This window comes from Alligator sinensis, unplaced genomic scaffold (genome assembly GCF_000455745.1).
Source record: "Alligator sinensis unplaced genomic scaffold, ASM45574v1 scaffold388_2, whole genome shotgun sequence".
Lineage (NCBI taxonomy): Eukaryota > Metazoa > Chordata > Crocodylia > Alligatoridae > Alligator > Alligator sinensis.
The window spans coordinates 218,175-237,122 of record NW_005842102.1 but is presented as its reverse complement, the minus strand read 5'-3'; the positions used below and the strand labels follow the sequence as shown (position 1 = coordinate 237,122).

At 45.7% G+C, this 18,948-nt stretch overlaps 1 protein-coding gene across 12 annotated transcripts in view; it reads left to right on the top strand.

Moving 5' to 3' along the window:
- DNM1 (dynamin 1) overlaps positions 1–18,948 on the top strand; it is a 105,820-nt gene that overhangs the window by 36,480 nt on the left and 50,392 nt on the right. For all 12 annotated transcript variants that reach the window (XR_003094246.1, XR_323918.2, XR_003094245.1 and 9 more), the window contains exons 3-10: positions 3,092–3,241; positions 5,535–5,738; positions 6,353–6,451; positions 8,614–8,774; positions 11,649–11,791; positions 11,880–12,015; positions 13,799–13,866; positions 14,970–15,108. Coding sequence is in view for 5 of the 12 variants with exons in the window: in XM_006024303.3 (XP_006024365.1) it covers positions 3,092–3,241; positions 5,535–5,738; positions 6,353–6,451; positions 8,614–8,774; positions 11,649–11,791; positions 11,880–12,015; positions 13,799–13,866; positions 14,970–15,108 (1,100 nt within the window). In the remaining 7 variants the exon portion in view is untranslated. The remainder of the gene's footprint in view (positions 1–3,091; positions 3,242–5,534; positions 5,739–6,352; positions 6,452–8,613; positions 8,775–11,648; positions 11,792–11,879; positions 12,016–13,798; positions 13,867–14,969; positions 15,109–18,948) is intronic.

The window sequence follows — 18,948 nt, the reverse complement described above, 5'->3', positions numbered from 1 at the left end:
CCCCCCCAACCCCCCACCCGGTCCTCTTGGACATTACCTACTCCTGTGAGGTCTCAAAGATAATCACTAATAGTTCAGACATTGCTTCAGTTAGTTCCGTAAGTACCCGAGGGTGCATTTCAACAGGCCCTGCCAGCATGAACATTCCCATCTTAGTTAAGAATTCCTTAAACTGTTCTTTCTTTAATTTGACCTGTGATTCTCTTTGCTTGTTAAATTTTAATTGCATTATGTACCTGGGCATAATTTACCTTTTTTTTTTTTTTGTAGACACCTAAAGCAAAGAAGGCCCTGAATATTTCACCCTGTTGTACATGATCTGTGATTTGTTCTCCTTTCCTATCAAGTAGTGGATCTATACTTTCCTTTGTCTTCCTCTTCCTTCTAATGTATTTTTAGAACCTTCTTGCGATGCTTGTACCCCTTGCTAGTTGTAACTCATTTTGCCCCTTAGCCATATGATTTTATTCCTACTGTTCCTCTAAACTCACCTTTACTCAAGTCTCCTAGTATCAAGTTTTTGTTTGATTTTTCTTTTTTAATTTTCAGGTCCTTAAAGAACTCCTGATGCAGCCGTATTGGGCTCTTGCCATGCTTTTTACTTCTCTTTCACATTGGGATAGTCTACATTATGCCTTAATATAGTTTCCTTTAGTAAGTGCCAGCTCTCCTGCACTCCTTCATATTCTCTTCTCAGGAGACCCTATCTGCTAGCTCCTCTGTTTGTTGATACCTTCTTTTTTTGAAGTCCCTTATCCTTACTCTGCTGCTTTTACTCCTCCTTTTTCTTACAGTGGGGAACTCAATCATTTCACAATCACTTTCATCTAGATTATCTTTCATCTTCAAATTTTTCAATCATTTCCTCCCTGTTACTCAGAAATAGACCTAAAAGAAAGCTCTTCCCCTAAGAATTTCCTCTAGTTTTTGAAACAGAGTTATCCTATATCCATCCTAGGAACTTGATGGATATCATCTGTGTCTTGCTGCATTGCTTTTCTAACAGATATTTGGGTAATTAAAGTCTCTCATCAACACTGGTTCCTGTCCTTTACAAGTTTGTATTTTTTGTTTTTAAAAAAAAAAAAAAAAAAGCCTCATCCCCCAGCTTCTTTTCAGTAGGTGGTCTATAGTAGATCCTTACCCTGACATTGCTGGTGTGTGTGTAGCGGGGCGTGTTTCTGTTTCGTTTTTTGTTGTTTTGGGGTTGTTTTGGTGGGGGGGGAGCATAGGGGGCATGATTCCCTTGCTTTACCCAGGAACATTCAATAAATCTGGGCCTCGCTTATTCCTGAACGTCATAGCTGGTATGCATCTTCAATGCCTCCCTCTTCTTTTTTTGTCTGTCTGTTCTTGAAGGACAAACAGTATCTTTCTGTACCATTCTGTGATTTCTCCCATCATGTCTTTCTGACATTCATGAAGTCATACTTCTGGTTGCACAGTAAGACTTCAGGTTCTTCCTGGGGTTTTTTTTCCTCTCCAGATCCCTGGTTTGTGTATATCAACATCTCAGATGCTTGGCACGTTTCTTTATGATTCTTCTTCATGACCATATGACCTAACTGAAGTTTCCCATTGCTCCCAATTCCAGCCTACTGTTGCTTGTTTTTTGTTTTTTTTGTTGTTGTTTTGTTTTTGTTTGCTTGGGTTTTTTGGGGGGGGGTTGTTGTTGTTGTGTTTTTTTTGGTTTTTTTAAAATTATGAGTGAACTTTAGTCCCTGGTTCCCTTCAAACCTGGTTTAAAAACTACCTCAGTAGATTGGCAAGTCAGTGTCTTGGGATGTTCTTTGCCCCGCTTTTCAGGAGGACCACATCTCCTCCCAGCAGTCCTTTCTTGTGGACTAAAGAAGTTCTCCTTCCAAGATTGAAAAAGCCAAGTCCTTTTGTCAGTCCCATCTGTGCAGCTATGCATTTACCTCCCACATTAGTCTGTTCCTTTCTGCCCTTTGCTCTGAACTGGGAAGACTGGGCACGCATCCTGTGTGACTTCACTTCCGGAATCGTGTAGTTGCTTTTGATCTGGCAATGCCATTAATACCCACATGGATGAGCAGCATGGGGTAGTGGTCAGATAAGCATCATCATCTTCTCCTTGATGTCTCATAGTTTGGCAATCAACACACATCCCTGGATGACAGGCCAGGTTGGCAGATGGATGTCTCTGTCCACTGCTCCCGCCTTGGTGATTCTTGAGCTTGGCAGGCAGGAACTTGAGTAGGAATGCAACACAGTCTGCTGCAGCACAAGGTGGCCAGTAGCTGGTCTCCTCTAGGAGGAGCAGCCAGTTCTTCCTCCCACAGTGCTGGTGCAGTCCTCTCAAGTTGGCTAGCTTTCTCCACTCTCCAGGAAAATAGGGATGTGGACACTTGGGCTTGGATATCTACATGAAAAGATGTAAAGTATATTTAACTAAAGTGATCTCTTCTGCTGCAAGTAAAACAGGCACAGAGGGAGTAGAAATTTTACCATGACGATACAAATCTTTTCTGACAGTAATGTAGGGTCAGTCCTTGCCAATGCTCTTGGTGCAAAAATTAGGAGAAATGTGTGTTGTGTGGAAGACCTGAGTCCTTCATTCTTTAGGGACTTGAACTGAAAGATTCTCAAATCTGTGAAGCGGCAGTTTTAGTACTTTTAAGGACAGGTCAGCAGAATTTTTAGCCCTTTTTAGGGCCCTCTTGCCAATAGAAAATGAGAATATTATTTGCCCGCAACACTTTAGCAAAGTGCTAGAACTAGTCGCTCCCTCCAAGACAGGTGTGCACTGTGGTGTGCACTGGGCAGTCAAAGCATTCCTGCAGGTGCATATTAAATGTCCCTAGTTTCAACAGAGGAAGAGCTGAATTATTAATTGGATCCCAGGGAGAAGACTCCATCTTTCCTGGGACCTGGGCTGAAAATCAGCCACTCTCCACCATGAGCTAAAGGGGAACACCCTCAGCCATTGACAGTGGTAGTGCCATCATAGTCATCTCCTCTGCCAGCCATCAGGCACCACAGGGGGAGGTCTTTGCCACCATTTATACCTTTGGATGGTTTCTGCACGCCAGCCAGGACTGCTTGTGACTCTCTGGTGTTGTTTGACTAGAATATGGCGAATTTCTGCACTGCAAAGGAAAAAAATTCACTGACTTCGAAGAGATACGTATGGAAATCGAGGCAGAGACGGACAGGGTTACTGGCTCCAACAAGGGGATTTCTCCTGTACCCATCAGCCTCCGAGTCTACTCTCCCCATGGTGAGTACTATACAGTATCCATGGCCAAAGGACTGGGTAGGGCAGACTGGTAGGCTTGATTTCTCTGCTGCCTTTCTGTCATGGACTTAAGTAATAATAACTGAGATGAATACATGAGTGTTCAGATGCTTTGGTTCTGCATGGGGCCCAGTCTGTCATGAGGATGTGGGAGCAGTTTCCAGTCTCTTGATTATTCGGGCTATGAGTATTTGAACAACTGACTCAGCTGGCTGGCAATAGCATTCTGGGATGCCATGTACTGGAATCAAACTAAGCCAAACCTTGCTTTCCAGATTGGTTAGAACTGGGATTGTTGTACAGGTAGCATACTCAATATCTAGGGGACAAGGAGCCCTTAGCAAGACTCTTTTGTCATCCCCTATTTAATCATGGGTTGCACCAATAGACTTCAAAGGGAGCTGTGTCTAGGCGTCTCTTGGTCAAAAGCAGGGATGAGATACTCTGATGTGGGCAGCAAAGATGTATTTTTTTAAATGGGATTTTTTTCCTTCCCATATATAAAAAATAAAAATAAAGATTTGATACTCAGATCAAGTGTAGGGGGCATCTGAATCCCAAGACCTCTGTGCTTGGGCCTGCACATAAGATGCCTGCTAATGGATTTGGGAGTATCTGAAGTCCCAGGGTAAGAGTCTGGGGTGGAGGATGCTCGCCCGTTGTAGTGCCATACATGGTGTTTAGAACGCTTGAGTTCTGCCTGCTCAGTCAATATGGTTTTTGGAACTGATTTGACCTGGAACGCAAAATATAAAAATAATATTGTATTAAAGAAATTGTAGACTTGATAGTTGATAAGATTCTTGGCTCGATCAAGATACTAAATAACCCTGCTGAGAACTCTTTTTGTTGTCTCTCAGTGCTACTGTGCAATTGTTCAGAGTTTCTGCAGCTCTCCCACCCCTCTGGGCTTTTGTTTAAGTCAGTTATTTTCAGATTATAAAGTGGATGCTGCCTTCAAAGTCCTTCCTGGTGTGGAGTTGAGAATGGAAGTGCGCAGGGTTTCTCCACACACTCCACAGAATGGAAAGATGGAGTGATTGAAAAGCTATGATCTCTTGTCTGTACTTTAATTCCTTGCTTGTTGCATCTTCCCCTAATTTTAATGAGCCTAGCCCTTATTCAACCAAAACTCTTATCAAAGTCAAGTGAATGTTGCCTGAGAGTGGACTCCAGGATCTGTCCCTATAGTTGTTTAATATTTTTGTGCCTGGCTTTTTTTTTTTCTTCTTAACACCCTCCCACACAGCTAACTGCTGCTGTGGTGGTGAATTGCCACTTGCAAAATGATGCTCAAGAGTTTGTTTGAATCTAGAAGCTGAAAAGAAATCTGGGGTCATGTCACTCCATTGATTTTATTTTTTTAAGCAGCACTTCCCATTGAAATCAATAGCATAATATGATATGGGCTCTGTCTTTGTAAATGGTGAACCAGGGAGAATTATTTACTTCCATTTTCTAGGGAGATCAAGTGAGTGAATGACTTTGAAAGTCATCCCTTGGTGTGTCTCTTGCTGTCCTCCCTAGTAGCACTTTGCCAGGTTGAAGGTAGGGAGACGCTCCTGACATTTCCCTTTGTGTGCATATGGGGAAAGGGCTTTTCCCCTGTACAGGAGTGACTGATGCTGCACAGATATCGATGATTCTGAAAGGTGAGGCCACCCATTTTGCATCCAAATCCCTTAGCAGGAAGACACTGAAAAGCCTAGAATGTGACATAAGCCTTTCAGAAGCTGCTGCATGGTTGCACATTTCCATCAGCAGAACAGGGATTAAAGCAAAACAAAATATTTGTGCTGATAATCCCTTGCAGTACTCTGGCATTCATTCATGTACACTATCAGACTGATAAATATTAGCCCCATTTTACAGATAGTGAGGTGCGGAGAGTTAAAGTGACTTGCCCAGTCATGCAGACAGTCAGTGGCAGTGAGGATACGCGCACAGTGGCCCTGTTCTAATGTTAGACACACTTTCTCTCAAAGCTGTGACTACCTCCCAGTCTTCTGTCCTCCAGTCTCTTGCTCTAACTTCTAAACCTGTTAGATGCTCCATCTTGATTAATTGGTAACAAAAAGTAGCTTGCCCATATACCATCTTTATTCCTTTTTCCTCTGGCAGGGTGAGCCTCTGCATTGCTGGCTGAGTTATTTGCATGAATGCATCATGCCTATCAGTGGAGTATGCAGGAAATTTATAAGTTACAGATACTTTTTTATAAACACAACAAACTACCCCCATAGGCCATCACTCTCCTTTTATTTCCTTTGTTTAGTCCTGAATCTGACACTGGTGGACCTGCCAGGGATGACAAAAGTCCCAGTGGGGGACCAGCCACCTGACATTGAGTTCCAGATCCGGGATATGTTAATGCAGTTCGTTACCAAAGAGAACTGCCTGATCTTGGCTGTATCCCCAGCCAACTCTGATCTGGCCAACTCTGATGCTCTGAAGATTGCAAAGGAGGTGGACCCCCAAGGTAAATCAAGCTTCTGCTTTTATTTTGGCATAGCACCTCTAGCCCTGGGTCTGTTTTTTACTTTATCCCTGGTAATGTGGTGAGCCCAGTATACCCATCGCTTTGCTGAGGAAACAAGTGTTTCCAGCTTGTGTGGCTCTTGTTCAGGCTATTCAGCCTCATGAGGCTGTGGTATTTTTCAACTCCTACAACTCCCAAGGCAGTAGCCTAATCTATATAAAGAGTCTCCTAAGGCAGTACCCTGTGAAGCCTGGTTGATGTTACAACAGTGCCTGCTGTCTGAAGTATCAGAAATTTCCTTGTCTCCTTCCAGTGAAGAAACAGCTCTGTTACCCATGTTTTCCCTGCAGGGTACAGACTTGGGCAGGAACATCTGCACCGGACTCCCTCTCTATAGGACAGGATGGGGCACCTCAGCAGGGTATAACAGCATCAGCTTCCACACCTCCTCCTAGATCCTGCTGGTATCTGCCAGTCTCCCCTGATCAAGGCCTTGTGCAGGAAGTCCCATGTGCCTGAATCTAGCATCCCTGTGGAATTTGTGCAATGTTCCCTCTGCCCAAGCACATAAAACGAGTTCTCATTCGTTTCTTTCTTTCCCCACCCCCTCATAGGCCAACGCACCATTGGAGTCATCACCAAACTGGACCTTATGGATGAAGGAACTGATGCACGAGATGTTCTAGAAAACAAGCTACTTCCCCTTCGAAGAGGTATGGTTCCTTTTGTCATATCATCCTCATTCTCTTTCCTATTTCACTCTTCTTTCCCTCTTGCAGTCAAGCCTGGCATCAACTCCTTCCTTCACCATTCCCTAGAACTTTTGCAAAGAGTGGGTCTCCTTTTTCTTCCTTCCACTCCCCTGGCAGGATCTTAACCCCAGGCTTGAGGTTAAGTCATAGGATCTCTCTGCTCTGAGCTGGATTTTTCCAAGGGAGTGTTTTGGGCCACCCTGTTTGCAAGGGTCTTTGTATTTCGTATGCAGTCCTGGCAGCCAGAACCCAAGAGCATGTTCCTGTTCTGTTTTATACAGCTTTCCTTATGCAGCAGAAAGGTAACCACTGGAATCTGGGTCTCACCCTTCCTTCCCAGATGTCAGTCTGAACATTCCTTTTCTTATGATTTAACATTTGCAATATGCTAATGTCTATGAACCTACCTAACCTGTGGTGAGAGAGAGCAATTTTCACGGCTTGGCTGTAGCCTGAAGAGCTGATTTCGCAGTCATTTCATGGCAGCCTTGCCCCTTGGCACCGTTTTTTAGCAGAGAGGCCCTGCCCCTCGGTGCCGATTTGCCAGAGAGGCCCCGGGGGGGGGCACCACTTCGACTGCTGGCTCTTCTTTGTGTGGCCCCATCCCTTGGCACTGTTTGGCAAAGAGGCAATAGTAGGCAGTCACTGTCTTGACTGCTGCTCTTCATGCCGCCCTGCCAGCCAGTGCCTCCCTTTCCCAGGGGGATCGCAAGGCTGGGCCATAGCAGCAACAAGAACCACTGGTTCTCACTGGGGAGCCAGCATCTTGTTAAGTTTTTTTTTTTACTGGGGGGGATTGATTTTTCTGGGAAATTGTGGCCAATGCCATTTTTTTGCAGTTTCCATGAAAATCACAAAATTACAACTTAAGTATGTCCCTACTAATGTCTAATAGACAAAATCAGGTTGGGCCTCATGGTGGTAAGCAATGTAAAATGTATAATGAATGGTGGTCCCTGCCCCAGATTTCTTACAATATAGAAAAGAAATTGTGAAAGGTACATGAGACACACCAGTGGTTCAGGTGGGGCTGGGGGAGTGAGATAATGAATATAACAAGAGGTGTAGGTTAGACAAGAGGACAGGTTGGACAAGTGGGCAGAAAACAACAGAATGCAGTTCAACAAGGAGAAATGCAAAGTGCTGCACCTAGGGAGGAAAAATGTCCAGCACACCTACAGCCTAGGGAATGACCTGCTTGGTGGCACGGGAGTGGAAAGGGATCTTGGAGTCCTAGTGGACTCCAAGATGAACATGAGTCGGCAGTGTGACGAAGCCATCAGAAAATCCAATGGCACTTTATCGTGCATCAGCAGATGCATGACGAATAGGTCCAAGGAGGTGATACTTCCCCTCTATTGGGCGCTGGTCAGACCGCAGTTGGAGTACTGCGTGCAATTCTGGGCGCCGCAATTCAAGAGGGATGCGGATAACCTGGAGAGGGTCCAGAGAAGGGCCACTCGTATGGTTAAGGGCTTGCAGGCCAAGCCCTAAGAGGAGAGACTGGGGCACCTGGACCTCTTCAGCCTCCGCAAGAGAAGGTTGAGAGGCGACCTTGTGGCTGCCTATAAGTTCATCACGGGGGCACAGAAGGGAATTGGTGAGGTTTTATTCACCAAGGCGCCCCCGGGGGTTACAAGAAATAATGGCCACAAGCTAGCAGAGAGCAGATTTAGATTGGACATTAGGAAGAACTTCTTCACAGTTCGACTCTTTCCTGCCTATGCAGGGGGTCGGACTCGATGATCTATTGAGGTCCCTTCCGACCCTAACATCTATGAATCTATGTGTGTGGTTCTTAACTGGCTAGCAGTAGTAATCACAGCTTCCACCTGCCTTCTATTTTCATCCCCAGGTATCAGAACCTGGCTTCCCTTAGGGGAAATTCCAGTTTAAATTTTTCAAGTGGTTCATAATGGGTCCAGTAATCACTACTAGGATCTCCCTCTCTTTGTCTTGGCAGGTATATGAATGCAAAATTGCCCATTTCAAAGCTTTCTTTTTGTATTCCTATGTTAGTATCACATCACAGGCTTTCTATACTCTGCCTTGCCTCTCGATATGTCAAGGGTTTCTTTGCTTTGTCCCCATAGCTATCTAACCCTTGATCTTTTCCCTGGTAGGTTATATTGGTGTGGTCAACAGAAGCCAGAAAGATATTGATGGCAAGAAGGACATTCAGGCTGCACTAGCTGCAGAGAGGAAGTTCTTCCTTTCACACCCATCCTACAGGCACATGGCTGATCGCATGGGCACTCCCTACCTGCAGAAAATATTGAACCAGGTAATGGCAACTGGGCTCAGCAGTTGGCAACCACTAGGACAGAGAACACATCAAATTGGGATTGTCACCTGAAGTTACTATGAGATCATACAAATACCAAAGACTCCCACGTACTTGGCATACAAAAGCTAACGAATACTCATAGTCACCTGGGACACAGTCCTTTGTTTTTCTGCTTTAAAACTTGCACAGGGTAGCTATGTGACTTGCCCAGGGTCACAAAAGGAGATGGGCAGCACCAGAGCTACAAAAATGGGCTGCAAAATCAAGTTTCTACACCAGAGAGCCAAAATCTGTTGTGGCTTGCACAGAGTAAGTTCACTGGAGTTTGTTTGGACTTCTATCCAGGGAGTTGCTCTTGCTTTGCACCATATTTGTTTTCTGGCTATTTAAAAACAATATCCTCAAACCTGCCAGAGCTCTTTACATTTCTTGTAGGGCTATGAAAGTTAATTAGCAATTTGAACACTCGATGCAAAACAATGCCTTTCAGCTTCCCTAGTCTGCTGAGGATCAGTTGCGCTTCTCATATCCGGCACTAGCAATCAGCAGGCGAGCTCCTGCTCTTGGTTCACTTTCTCCTCCTACATGTACATGATTGGGGCAGCAGGAAAAACATGATGCTATTATTATTATTATTATTATTATTATTATTGAAGAGTGTCTAAATAGGGTACTAGGAAAATGGAATTCACCAAGCAGTGCCTGGGGAAACTGTTGATGCTGCTTCTACAGTGGCTGTCAAGCACTTTTCTACCATGACCCACTTTTAACTAAGGTACATGGTTATTGGTCCTATATCCCTGTGGCTGCAAACAATCTGCACAGATCGGTTGTCAGGAAAGAGAGGAGATGGATGCAACAGCTTTACCCTGGCACACCTCTCTGTGCACACAGTTCATGCCAGAGTGGAGATGCTGACAAGGGAAGTGCAAGACCCTCAAGGAAACAGAGGGTCCAAGGGCACAAGGCTTCAGGTGCCTAGGCTGGAAGGCCCTACTAGGGAAGGAGCCAGGGTGGAGAGGACAGCAGCTGCCCCCATGCTCCAGGCAGCAAAGCCCTGGGCAGCTCCTCTGCTGCAAGCTCCGTGCTCTCCAGGCACACTGTGAAGCATTGAGACTGCAGGAGAGATCGTCTCCAGGCTCACAGTGCTGGTGACACAGCAGCACCTAGTGGTCAGGAAGAGTCAGGATAGGTGCACACTATTCTGCATTAGTGGTGGGTGTGGGGATAGACAGTGTTAGAAGAGCAGAAATCTAACCCCAAATCCCAGGCAGCCATTTGCACCTGCTTATCATCAAGATTGCAAATTCAACTTTCAAGCCCTGATCTTGCAAGTACTTAGGCACATGTTTAGCTGGAAGAATACATGGAGTCCCACTGGCTTCAAAGTTAAGCACATGTGTAAGAGCTGGTCAGAAAGTGGTATGTTCCATTCAGTAGTTAGCGAGATTCATTTGTTTGTTGCCTTTTTTCAGACTTTCTTACTTTGTCCATGAAAACCAGAAAGTCAAGGTAAAAAATATTTTGGTTGAAAAACTGAAAATTTAAAATGGAAAAATGTCCATGAAAATTGGAGCTGTTTTTTTCCTATGAACGTTTTTGTTTCTGATAAAAGCCCAAATTTATCCACAAAAGATGATCAAAAATTTTCCTCCAGCACTTTTCTTTTTTGCAGGATCAAGGCTAAGGACGAGGATTTTAGAGCCTAACTAGATACAGTCCAGCACTGTACAGTCCCAAGCCCATTGTTTGAGGGAGCCTCTTTGGAAGTCATGAAAATCTGCACAGCAAAATCCTTTATCCTCCTTATGAGGGAGGCTTTACACAGTGTCTTTGAGTCAGACCTGGCAGATCTGAGATACTGATGGAATGGGGTGAAGAGGCTTCTTAAACTAGCCAAAAGATTGGCAATAAAGCCCCCACTCTACAGAAATAAGCATGGCATTTTTCTTGTCTTTTACCCTTAAATGAGTAATACTTCCCTAAAATGAGCCAAAGATTTCTCTCTTATGCTGGTGTTGTGAGATTCAGTCAGTGGTCATGAGAGTCTTGGGATCTTCAGGTGAAAGGTGCTGGAAGTGAATAGAATAATATTACTCTGTACTTCTAGTCGTATCAGTTGTACTGGGGTGTCTTTGTGGTTAAGCTTGCAGTCAGACTCAGGAGGCTTTGATTCAGTCTTTAGTTTGGCCCCAGGCTTCATGGGTGACCTGGGGCTTAATCTTTAACCAAGCTTGTAGCTCGCTTCTCCATCTGTAAAGGAAGATTCTCCTAGCTCACAGGGGCATTGCAGGGCATGCAGGGACTGTGGCAATGAGTGCTATATGAATAAATACACTGTCTTCACCTGACTCTTCAAAGAAACAGCACCCTTTTCTTCCTGGAACCTGAATATTCCCATATGTTAGCATAACAATAAGAGAAAGCCCTTGCTGGGATATTCACCCACCTTTTGTGAATATTTGAAACTTGAAAGGCACAGCTTGTCTCAAAGTTCTCCTGTCAGTGTTACACTGGTCTCTGTCCCCTGGACCCCAGGGATTTCTAGAGGCAGATCTATAACCCAGCTCTTTCTTTGCACTGGAGAGATGACCTAGCTATCAGCTCCATCTCCATGTTATTTCGTTCAGTCATTTCATTTAATTTCCTTATGAGTCTACAAAAGAGTTCCACCAATGGGGCTGACCAATTCAGTCACACAAGAGCCAGAAGGCAACAGTCCTAGGAGTTGCCTATTCTGGCATAAACGGCTCTTGAACACCTCGCCTCCAGCCCAGCACAGAGTTGTATCCCATTTTGTATCTGCCATGGTGCTGAGGCAGCAGTTACCACGAGTATTTTAACTACTTTCTTCACCTTTTCCCTATGTAGCAACTGACCAATCACATCCGGGACACCCTCCCAGGGTTGCGGAACAAACTCCAGAGCCAGCTTCTGTCCATTGAGAAAGAAGTGGATGAGTACAAGAACTTCCGTCCCGATGACCCTGCTCGAAAGACCAAAGCTCTGCTTCAGTAAGTGACCCATCCTGTACATCCCTCTTTGCAGAGGTCCATCCACTGATATCTGCCTGTTCACATTGTTTGGTTTCTTTGTGCTTAGGATGGTCCAGCAATTTGCCGTGGACTTTGAGAAACGCATTGAAGGATCCGGAGACCAGATTGATACCTATGAGCTGTCTGGAGGAGCTAGGATCAACCGCATCTTCCATGAGCGGTTCCCGTTTGAACTGGTGAAGGTACCCACTCCCTGCACCCATGCTTACCTAGTAGCTCCTTTTTTTTTTTTTTTCCACCTCTCCTTCTCACCTGCTGTTGTCTTGTCTTGGCTCATTTGGTATCTTTCCTCCTTCTCACCTGCTGTCTCCTCTTTAATTATCTCCTTTCTTCCATGTCTTTCCCTTCATCGCATTCTCACCTTTATCTGTTCTTCTCATCTCCTGCTGTTTTTCCCTTCACTAGTCCTCTCTTCTCTTTTTAACTCCTTTCTCTCTATCTCCCCACTGTTCCTTCATCCTCAGTACCACCCCCTTAGCCCCTGTCCTGGTATCTGAATACAGCCTCTCCCTGAGCCCCTGCCCTTGTATCAGAGTATGGGAATGCCTTTATTTTCTCTCTGGTTTATGTAAAAATGTTTCTCCTTAACTCTCCCATGACCTGGATTCCTTAATGCAGAATATATAAATACACTTAGTGTGTTGGTCTTTAGCCAAAAAAAGAGACCAATCATCCTAATTAATAGGTATGTAGAAATGCATTGTCAGACCTTCAGGTCCGGCTAAATTGTATACAGTGGAAATGGGTACAAAGGTAGTGAAGAACTGCAGTTTCTTGTTCCTATGGATGCTCTGGGCAGGGCTGGTTCCCTTGCACCAAGCTGAACTAAGGTCTGCACCCATTTACACTGATTCCTAAATACTCTCAAGGGGCATAAAAAAGAATTGGTAGAGTGCAGGAGTACCCAAGTCATAGCTACTTGGTTGTGTCCTCCCATCCCATTCCCCATCAGTTGAAAGGAGGAAGGTGTGTAAAAGCTCTTTTGTTGGCTTAGCACCACTAAAGGATCTCCAGAGATGAGGAATGATCTTTTTCCTCAGGCAATCTAGTTAGTGCTGGGGCTACATTGCACTCGCAAGGGGCACAGAAGGGCTGCGCTGCATAAGGGAAGGTGGTCTAGAATGGGTAAAACCTCTAGGGAAAAGGTGATAAAATGATGTTTTCTTGGTGGTTTTCAGAACAGAAACAGGAGCTAATGCATTCCCCTGTTTAGCTCTCCTTTGCTCATGATTATTTAATTCCTGACACTTTCCCCTTGGAATGAGATGCCAAGATGTTCTCAGTGAAGGGCAAGAGCCTGTATTGTACCTGATGATGTTGTTTTTTTGTACAGGAGACATACATCCCAGTTTTATACATCTGTATTAGAAAAACAGTAGGTGGGACCTTATGTCAAATTCACAAAGTGCTTGTAGGATACACATTGACTTGTGTCAGGGCTGTCCCTGCGGGGAGGGGGGGCACTGCCCCAGCCCCCGTGCTTTGGGGGCCCTGCGGACAGTGCCATACAAGCCCTGTCACCGCTGCCGGCTTGAGCTGCTAGTCACACCCCACCAGGCCCCGCACAGGATGATCTGCCCCAGGCCCTGCACATCCCTAGGGATGGCTCTGACTTGTCTCGTATCTTGTTCCCTTTGTTCTTTGTTTCTAAGCATGTCTGCACCTTCCACAGGAGCTCCAAGTGCTTAGCGCCCTTGGGGGTCCAGCCCCAACCTGAGTTGCTCAGATTTATGCAGCTGTCAGTGCTTCCAATAGAAGCCAGACTACCTGATTCCCCATTCTGTGCTCCAACCAGCAGGCCTCCCCACCCTTTCATGCCAGCTCCATCTTTCTGCATCCTACCTGGTTATCCAGTCCATGGCCTGATAGGGATGCTTTTCTCTGGAGCTGCATGATAATCTCTCTGCTGGTGTGTACAGTGTGGGATCTCGGGCCTCTCCTGACAAACTTTTTCCTTTGGTGCAGATGGAGTTTGATGAGAAGGAGCTGCGACGGGAGATCAGCTATGCTATCAAGAACATCCATGGTATCAGGCACGTATCATATGCTAGGCAGGCCAGTGACTGCATAGCCTTGTAAATATCTCTAGACCTTCCAAACCAAGATGAGAAGACTTCAGAGGTACGGTAGGTCAGCAGAGAGCGGAGGACACCTCTTTGGGCTTCTGGTATCTGAACAGCCTTGTCCTGGTGGTCATCCAAATCAGTTTTCTTTCTGTTTTCCCTATAAGAGCAGCAGGAGCCTGAAAGGTAAAACTGCCTTGGTGACCAGCCTTTTTCTTCCCACCTCCTGGACTGATGTGAGGAGGAGGAAGAAGTGATGCTGCCCTTTAGTAAGAGAAAGTGACATAAGAAAGGATGCTAGCTCCCACCAGGTTTTTGTATTGTTTTAATTTACCTTCCCCTGCCAATGAGAGCACAAACCTGCAAGCTGGCGCTGATTATGCTCCCCTCCCTGCCCCAGTGTTGTCACCTTTCCAGGCCAGACTAGGCCCCTGGTCCATGGTAAATTCAGAAGCTTGCATTTGTGTCAGAGAAGACTAATGCTATGCAGCTTGCTGTGCCCATCAGACAGCCTGACCCCTAGAGATGTTGAGCTCCTGGGACCCCCTTGTGGTGTTGGGAGCCCAGCACCCTCCCCCATGCCAGATCCTGCTGAACTTGCCAGAATGCAAGCTGATGTTCAGGTACAGATGTGGGTATCTTTTTCCCTCCTTCAGCTCATTTGTACTGAGCTGACTGAGTTCATGAGAGCTATCACCTTATCACTCCTTTATCATCAGCAAAGGACTCCTCACTGACTCTTAAGGATGAAATTCCCTCCTCTGCAGAGGGGCAGGCCTAAGCCCATGCACCGTTTAACCCCTGCCTGCCCCTCCTGTGAGGGCCTAGAGTGAGCCCCTGGCTGGGATCAGCTTCACCCTAAGGACCCTTTTTGTGAGGTGTCTGAGTATCCTTCCCTAAACTGATTCTGCCAAGGTCTCCTTCCTGGGTTTTTTTTTATTTCCTCCAGCCCAGTGTGCTGGGTTTCAGTGATACAGGTGCCTGCTCTGAAATTTGTATGTAATGCTGTGACATTCTCCTTGCCCCCTCTTCCCCCCTCTTGCCTTGTCTTGTCTCCCACCCTGGGTGTTTAGAACCGGTCTCTTCACACCTGACATGGCCTTTGAGACCATTGTGAAAAAGCAGGTGAAGAAGATTAAAGAGCCTTGCCTGAAATGCGTGGATATGGTCATTTCGGAGTTAATCAATACTGTTAGACAGTGCACCAAGAAGGTAACCAGAGTGAGCATGGAGTTCACACGTTCCTGCCCACCCACCTGCTCGCTGGCTGAAGCACAGCATTGTGACCTGGGCAAGGACCTGCCTGCAGTGAAACTTGGTGTTTCTTACCACCTCCTTGGCAGCATGCCTAGACCTGAGCAATACCAGCCTGGGGCAGTCCAGCCAACCAGTCAATCAGAAAGAGATGGGACAGCTGGTCAGAGTAGGCTGCTGCCATTGCATTAGTGGTAGCTGTGGAATAGCAGAGACAATCCCCTCCATCAGCTGTCCAACATGAGTACTGGTTCCTTCTAAAAGCCAAGGATATTTCTTCCACCAGAGGCTGACAGCTTATAATTGATTTGAATTTAACTTCTGACTTTAATGCCCAAATCAGAGTCTGGGATATAGAACCCTGTCCTGAGAATTTCTGGAGAATTGGGATCCCCCAGGCCTGAGTCTTGATTGACCATCACAGAGCAAAGAGCTATGTTGGAAGGACACACAAACTCTGTAACGCAGAGAATCGCACTTCAAAGGCTGCTGTAGCTATAGCTCTGGGCTCCACTGCATGGAAATATTCCTAAATCCATGGTGTTTTGATGGTTTCTGATTGGCTTGGTTTGGATCCTGCTCTGGAAGAGCAGCGAATGGCTGAGAAGAAGCAAGCTAGAGGCATCCACCCACTCCTATTGTCCTGCTCTCCTTCCTATTGAGAGAGCGGGGTGATGTAGAGGTTTAATTTGCTGGATTCTACTGGATACAGTGGATATGGGGGAGGGAGCCAACCATAATTCTGCCCACCCTCAGTACTGCAGTTCTATTACTGATTCTGGGCTTAGGCTAGAAGTTGAGAAACAGTGCGAGAAAGATGGGGAGGTGCCCGCTATTCCTCAGCCATAGGCTGCTGCTTCAGACAGGGACAGGTACTGGTAAAAGAGCATCTGAGCCAGAGTGTAATAGTGCGGGCACTGGAGACTCTCAGTAGGTTGGAATCATTGCTGGCTATTCGGGTACAGGTAACCAGGTGGGACAGAAGCACTGTAGAAGCACCTGTGGGAGCCTGAAACCTTTCGTTTCCAAGAAAAAATGGGGCCAAGTAATGAGGCTCAGTTTTTTTTCTGCAAGAGACCACAGCACTTAGGGCTGAGGGTCTCTGCAGAGGTGCTCAAGTTCATATACAAGTGCTTTGTCTAGTGTGGGCTGGGAGAACCAAGCGGGCAAACAGGGAGAGATTCCTCAGGTTTCTAGAATGCTTGGAGGAGCTTCCTTTTCCTATCCTGCTGCCTTCTCTTGGGGTCTGTAGCTGTGGGGAGCACCCAGAAAGTTGCCATTAGTGCCTGGTGGCAGGTAAGCACAGGCCCTTGGGCTGCCAAGTATCCAAACTTGTCCCGTAACTGGATCTGAAGGGCCTCCTTCTCATGCGCTCTTCAACATTTCAGTTGGTTTTCCCATCTGTCAGTCCTCTTTTAAGCCAATATCATATCCACGGTTTCCCATGCTGTTAATCCCACTCTGTCTTTTTTTTTTTTCCCTCCATTTCCCCTTTTTTCTCTCTTCTACAACTTTTTCTTTCTCCCTTTTTGCTTTTCTGAGGCATGGATTTTGTATTAGATGTGAAATCATCTCTCTTACTGACATGAAGGACAGGTTCCTCTTTCTGTCTCCAATAGGCTGCCTAGGTACAAAATGTCTAAGGAAAATCAAATGGTAAAAATCAGGAATGAGAGAGAGACCCTGGGGTGGAGAAGGAGGAAATTCTTTCCACAGCCATCTCTAATGGAATGGGAGAGACAGGGCAAGTATGCTACACAAGTGACAGATAGGGTGTCAGAAAGAGGTGGACAGATGGGGAAAACAGAGGCAACTAGAGAGGGAGAGATTGGGTCAAACCCTGATCATAGTGAAGGTGGAAGTTTGGGTAAGGGATTAGAATTTTTAAGGTGTTTCCTTTAATTTAACCTAGAGGGCTTGGGCTCAATAGGTGTTTAGAGGCTAGCGGTTGAGTTTTGCCTTCAGTTCTGGGCAGCGTGGGGCAGGGTGTGTCTGTGTGTGCCCATGGCAATGTGAGTTCTGACAACTTTTATTTTAAAGAAACACAAGTGCTATTAAAATGTTGTTCAGGTATCTAAACAGATGTTTTGTGTGAGGGTCCCTCCTCTGGGTGCCATCCATACAGTCTGACTTGGATATTGTATGGGACATCTGAACAGGCTGTGTTGAACTTAGCAAGCAGGCTGAATTTGTGTGGGCAGTGAGCCTGGGACACTGCTTCTAAGATGCATAGGTGCCACTTAACTGGGGCACTTGTGTTTTGCCCCAAAAAAACAAAGCCTCACTGGCAACATGCCTGAGCCTGCTGAATGCACTTCTGTAGTGATGCATCCTACTAAAACTACAGAGCCCAACGTTCACTGCTGTTGCTTGAACACAGAAACCTTTCTGATTACCTGCAAGTGGTGTAATGCAAAGCAGAGGGTGCTTTGCCCAAGGGTGGTAGTGTTTCTAGGTATTTCCATCTTAAAGATGAGGTGCCCACTCCATATTGGTATAAATCAGCACATTTCTATGATTGAAACAAAGCTGTGTTTATTTCCATTAGCTCTGAATCTAGCCCAGGATTGGTTCACCTGCCCCTGGCTGAACTAATTTTAGTGTCTGTGATATGAAGAATGTCCTAGGACAGCATCTTTTGGAAATGCACAGGAAATCCTTAGCAGCAGGCACCGTCAGCCCCAACCATTGGGGGTCAGTGCAACATTAAGTGCTGGTGCAGCACAAAGAGCATTTGTTTGGCAGAAATAAGCTTTAAAAGGGCACCTTCAAGTTAAGGACTCTAGTATATTATTCAAAAACAAATTTCCTCTGTGTATGGTTCCTAGCCCCTAAATTTTGGTTAATCCTGCTTAATTTCAAAATTCTTAATTTACTCTGTACTCTTTCTGATGATTGTGTTTCTCCTGGCAGAGACACTGAAAATAGACTGGCTGATTTTTAGTTTGGTTTCTACAAGCTTTTGCTGGTTGCTACATGTAAATTGCTTGTTATGCTATTTGAAAGGGGGGACAGTCTGCAAAGCTAGGAAGGGGAAGCGACGTTCACTGGGATTTAAAAAAATGATGGAAATGTTCCTATAGTAGTTGTTACACAGCTTATTTTTTTTTCTTACAAAGGCTGAACACTGGGCCTCAGTCCTTCTGAATGCAGCATCTGTAACTCATCTGGTATTGGAGAGATGTTTTGGGTTGTCCTGTAGGAAATCCCTCTCCCCTTGCTAATTGTTCCCCAAATCACACAGACCACCTACCCTCCCTGTGCTAGGTAAGAGAATGAACAGGACAAGCTAGGCCATGACTGGACATGTTAATCTGAACATTTTGACCTCTGAATAAGGAGGCCAGACCAGATCTCCCTTTGTTTTGCAATGCCAAAACTCGAGTGATGCAGTTTTGCGAAACATGGCAGAGCCCCTCTTCAGTCCAACTATGGATGGAACTGACTGGGGAGGAGGCATGAGAGAAAGGGATAAAGCTGGTGGGTAACAGCAGAGGGAAATGATACCAAGGTGAGGCTCAGGGAAGATGGTCAGAGCCTCAGTGTGTCCAGCCTGCATTGCCTGCAGAGAAGGTTTGCTCTGAAAGAGAGCCTGGATGCATGCATGCATCCATCCATCTTGTTGATCTCAAGACCTCATGCTTTCACCTGCCCTGTCTGTTCCTTCTCACTATCATTTCCATTTGCCAATAGAATCCCCCAATACTTGGCAGCACATGGGCCCTGCAGCGATACTCACCTGGTTCAATTAACCTGTAGAGTGAGCCAAAACCTCACTTCTCATTTTGCCTTGTGTTT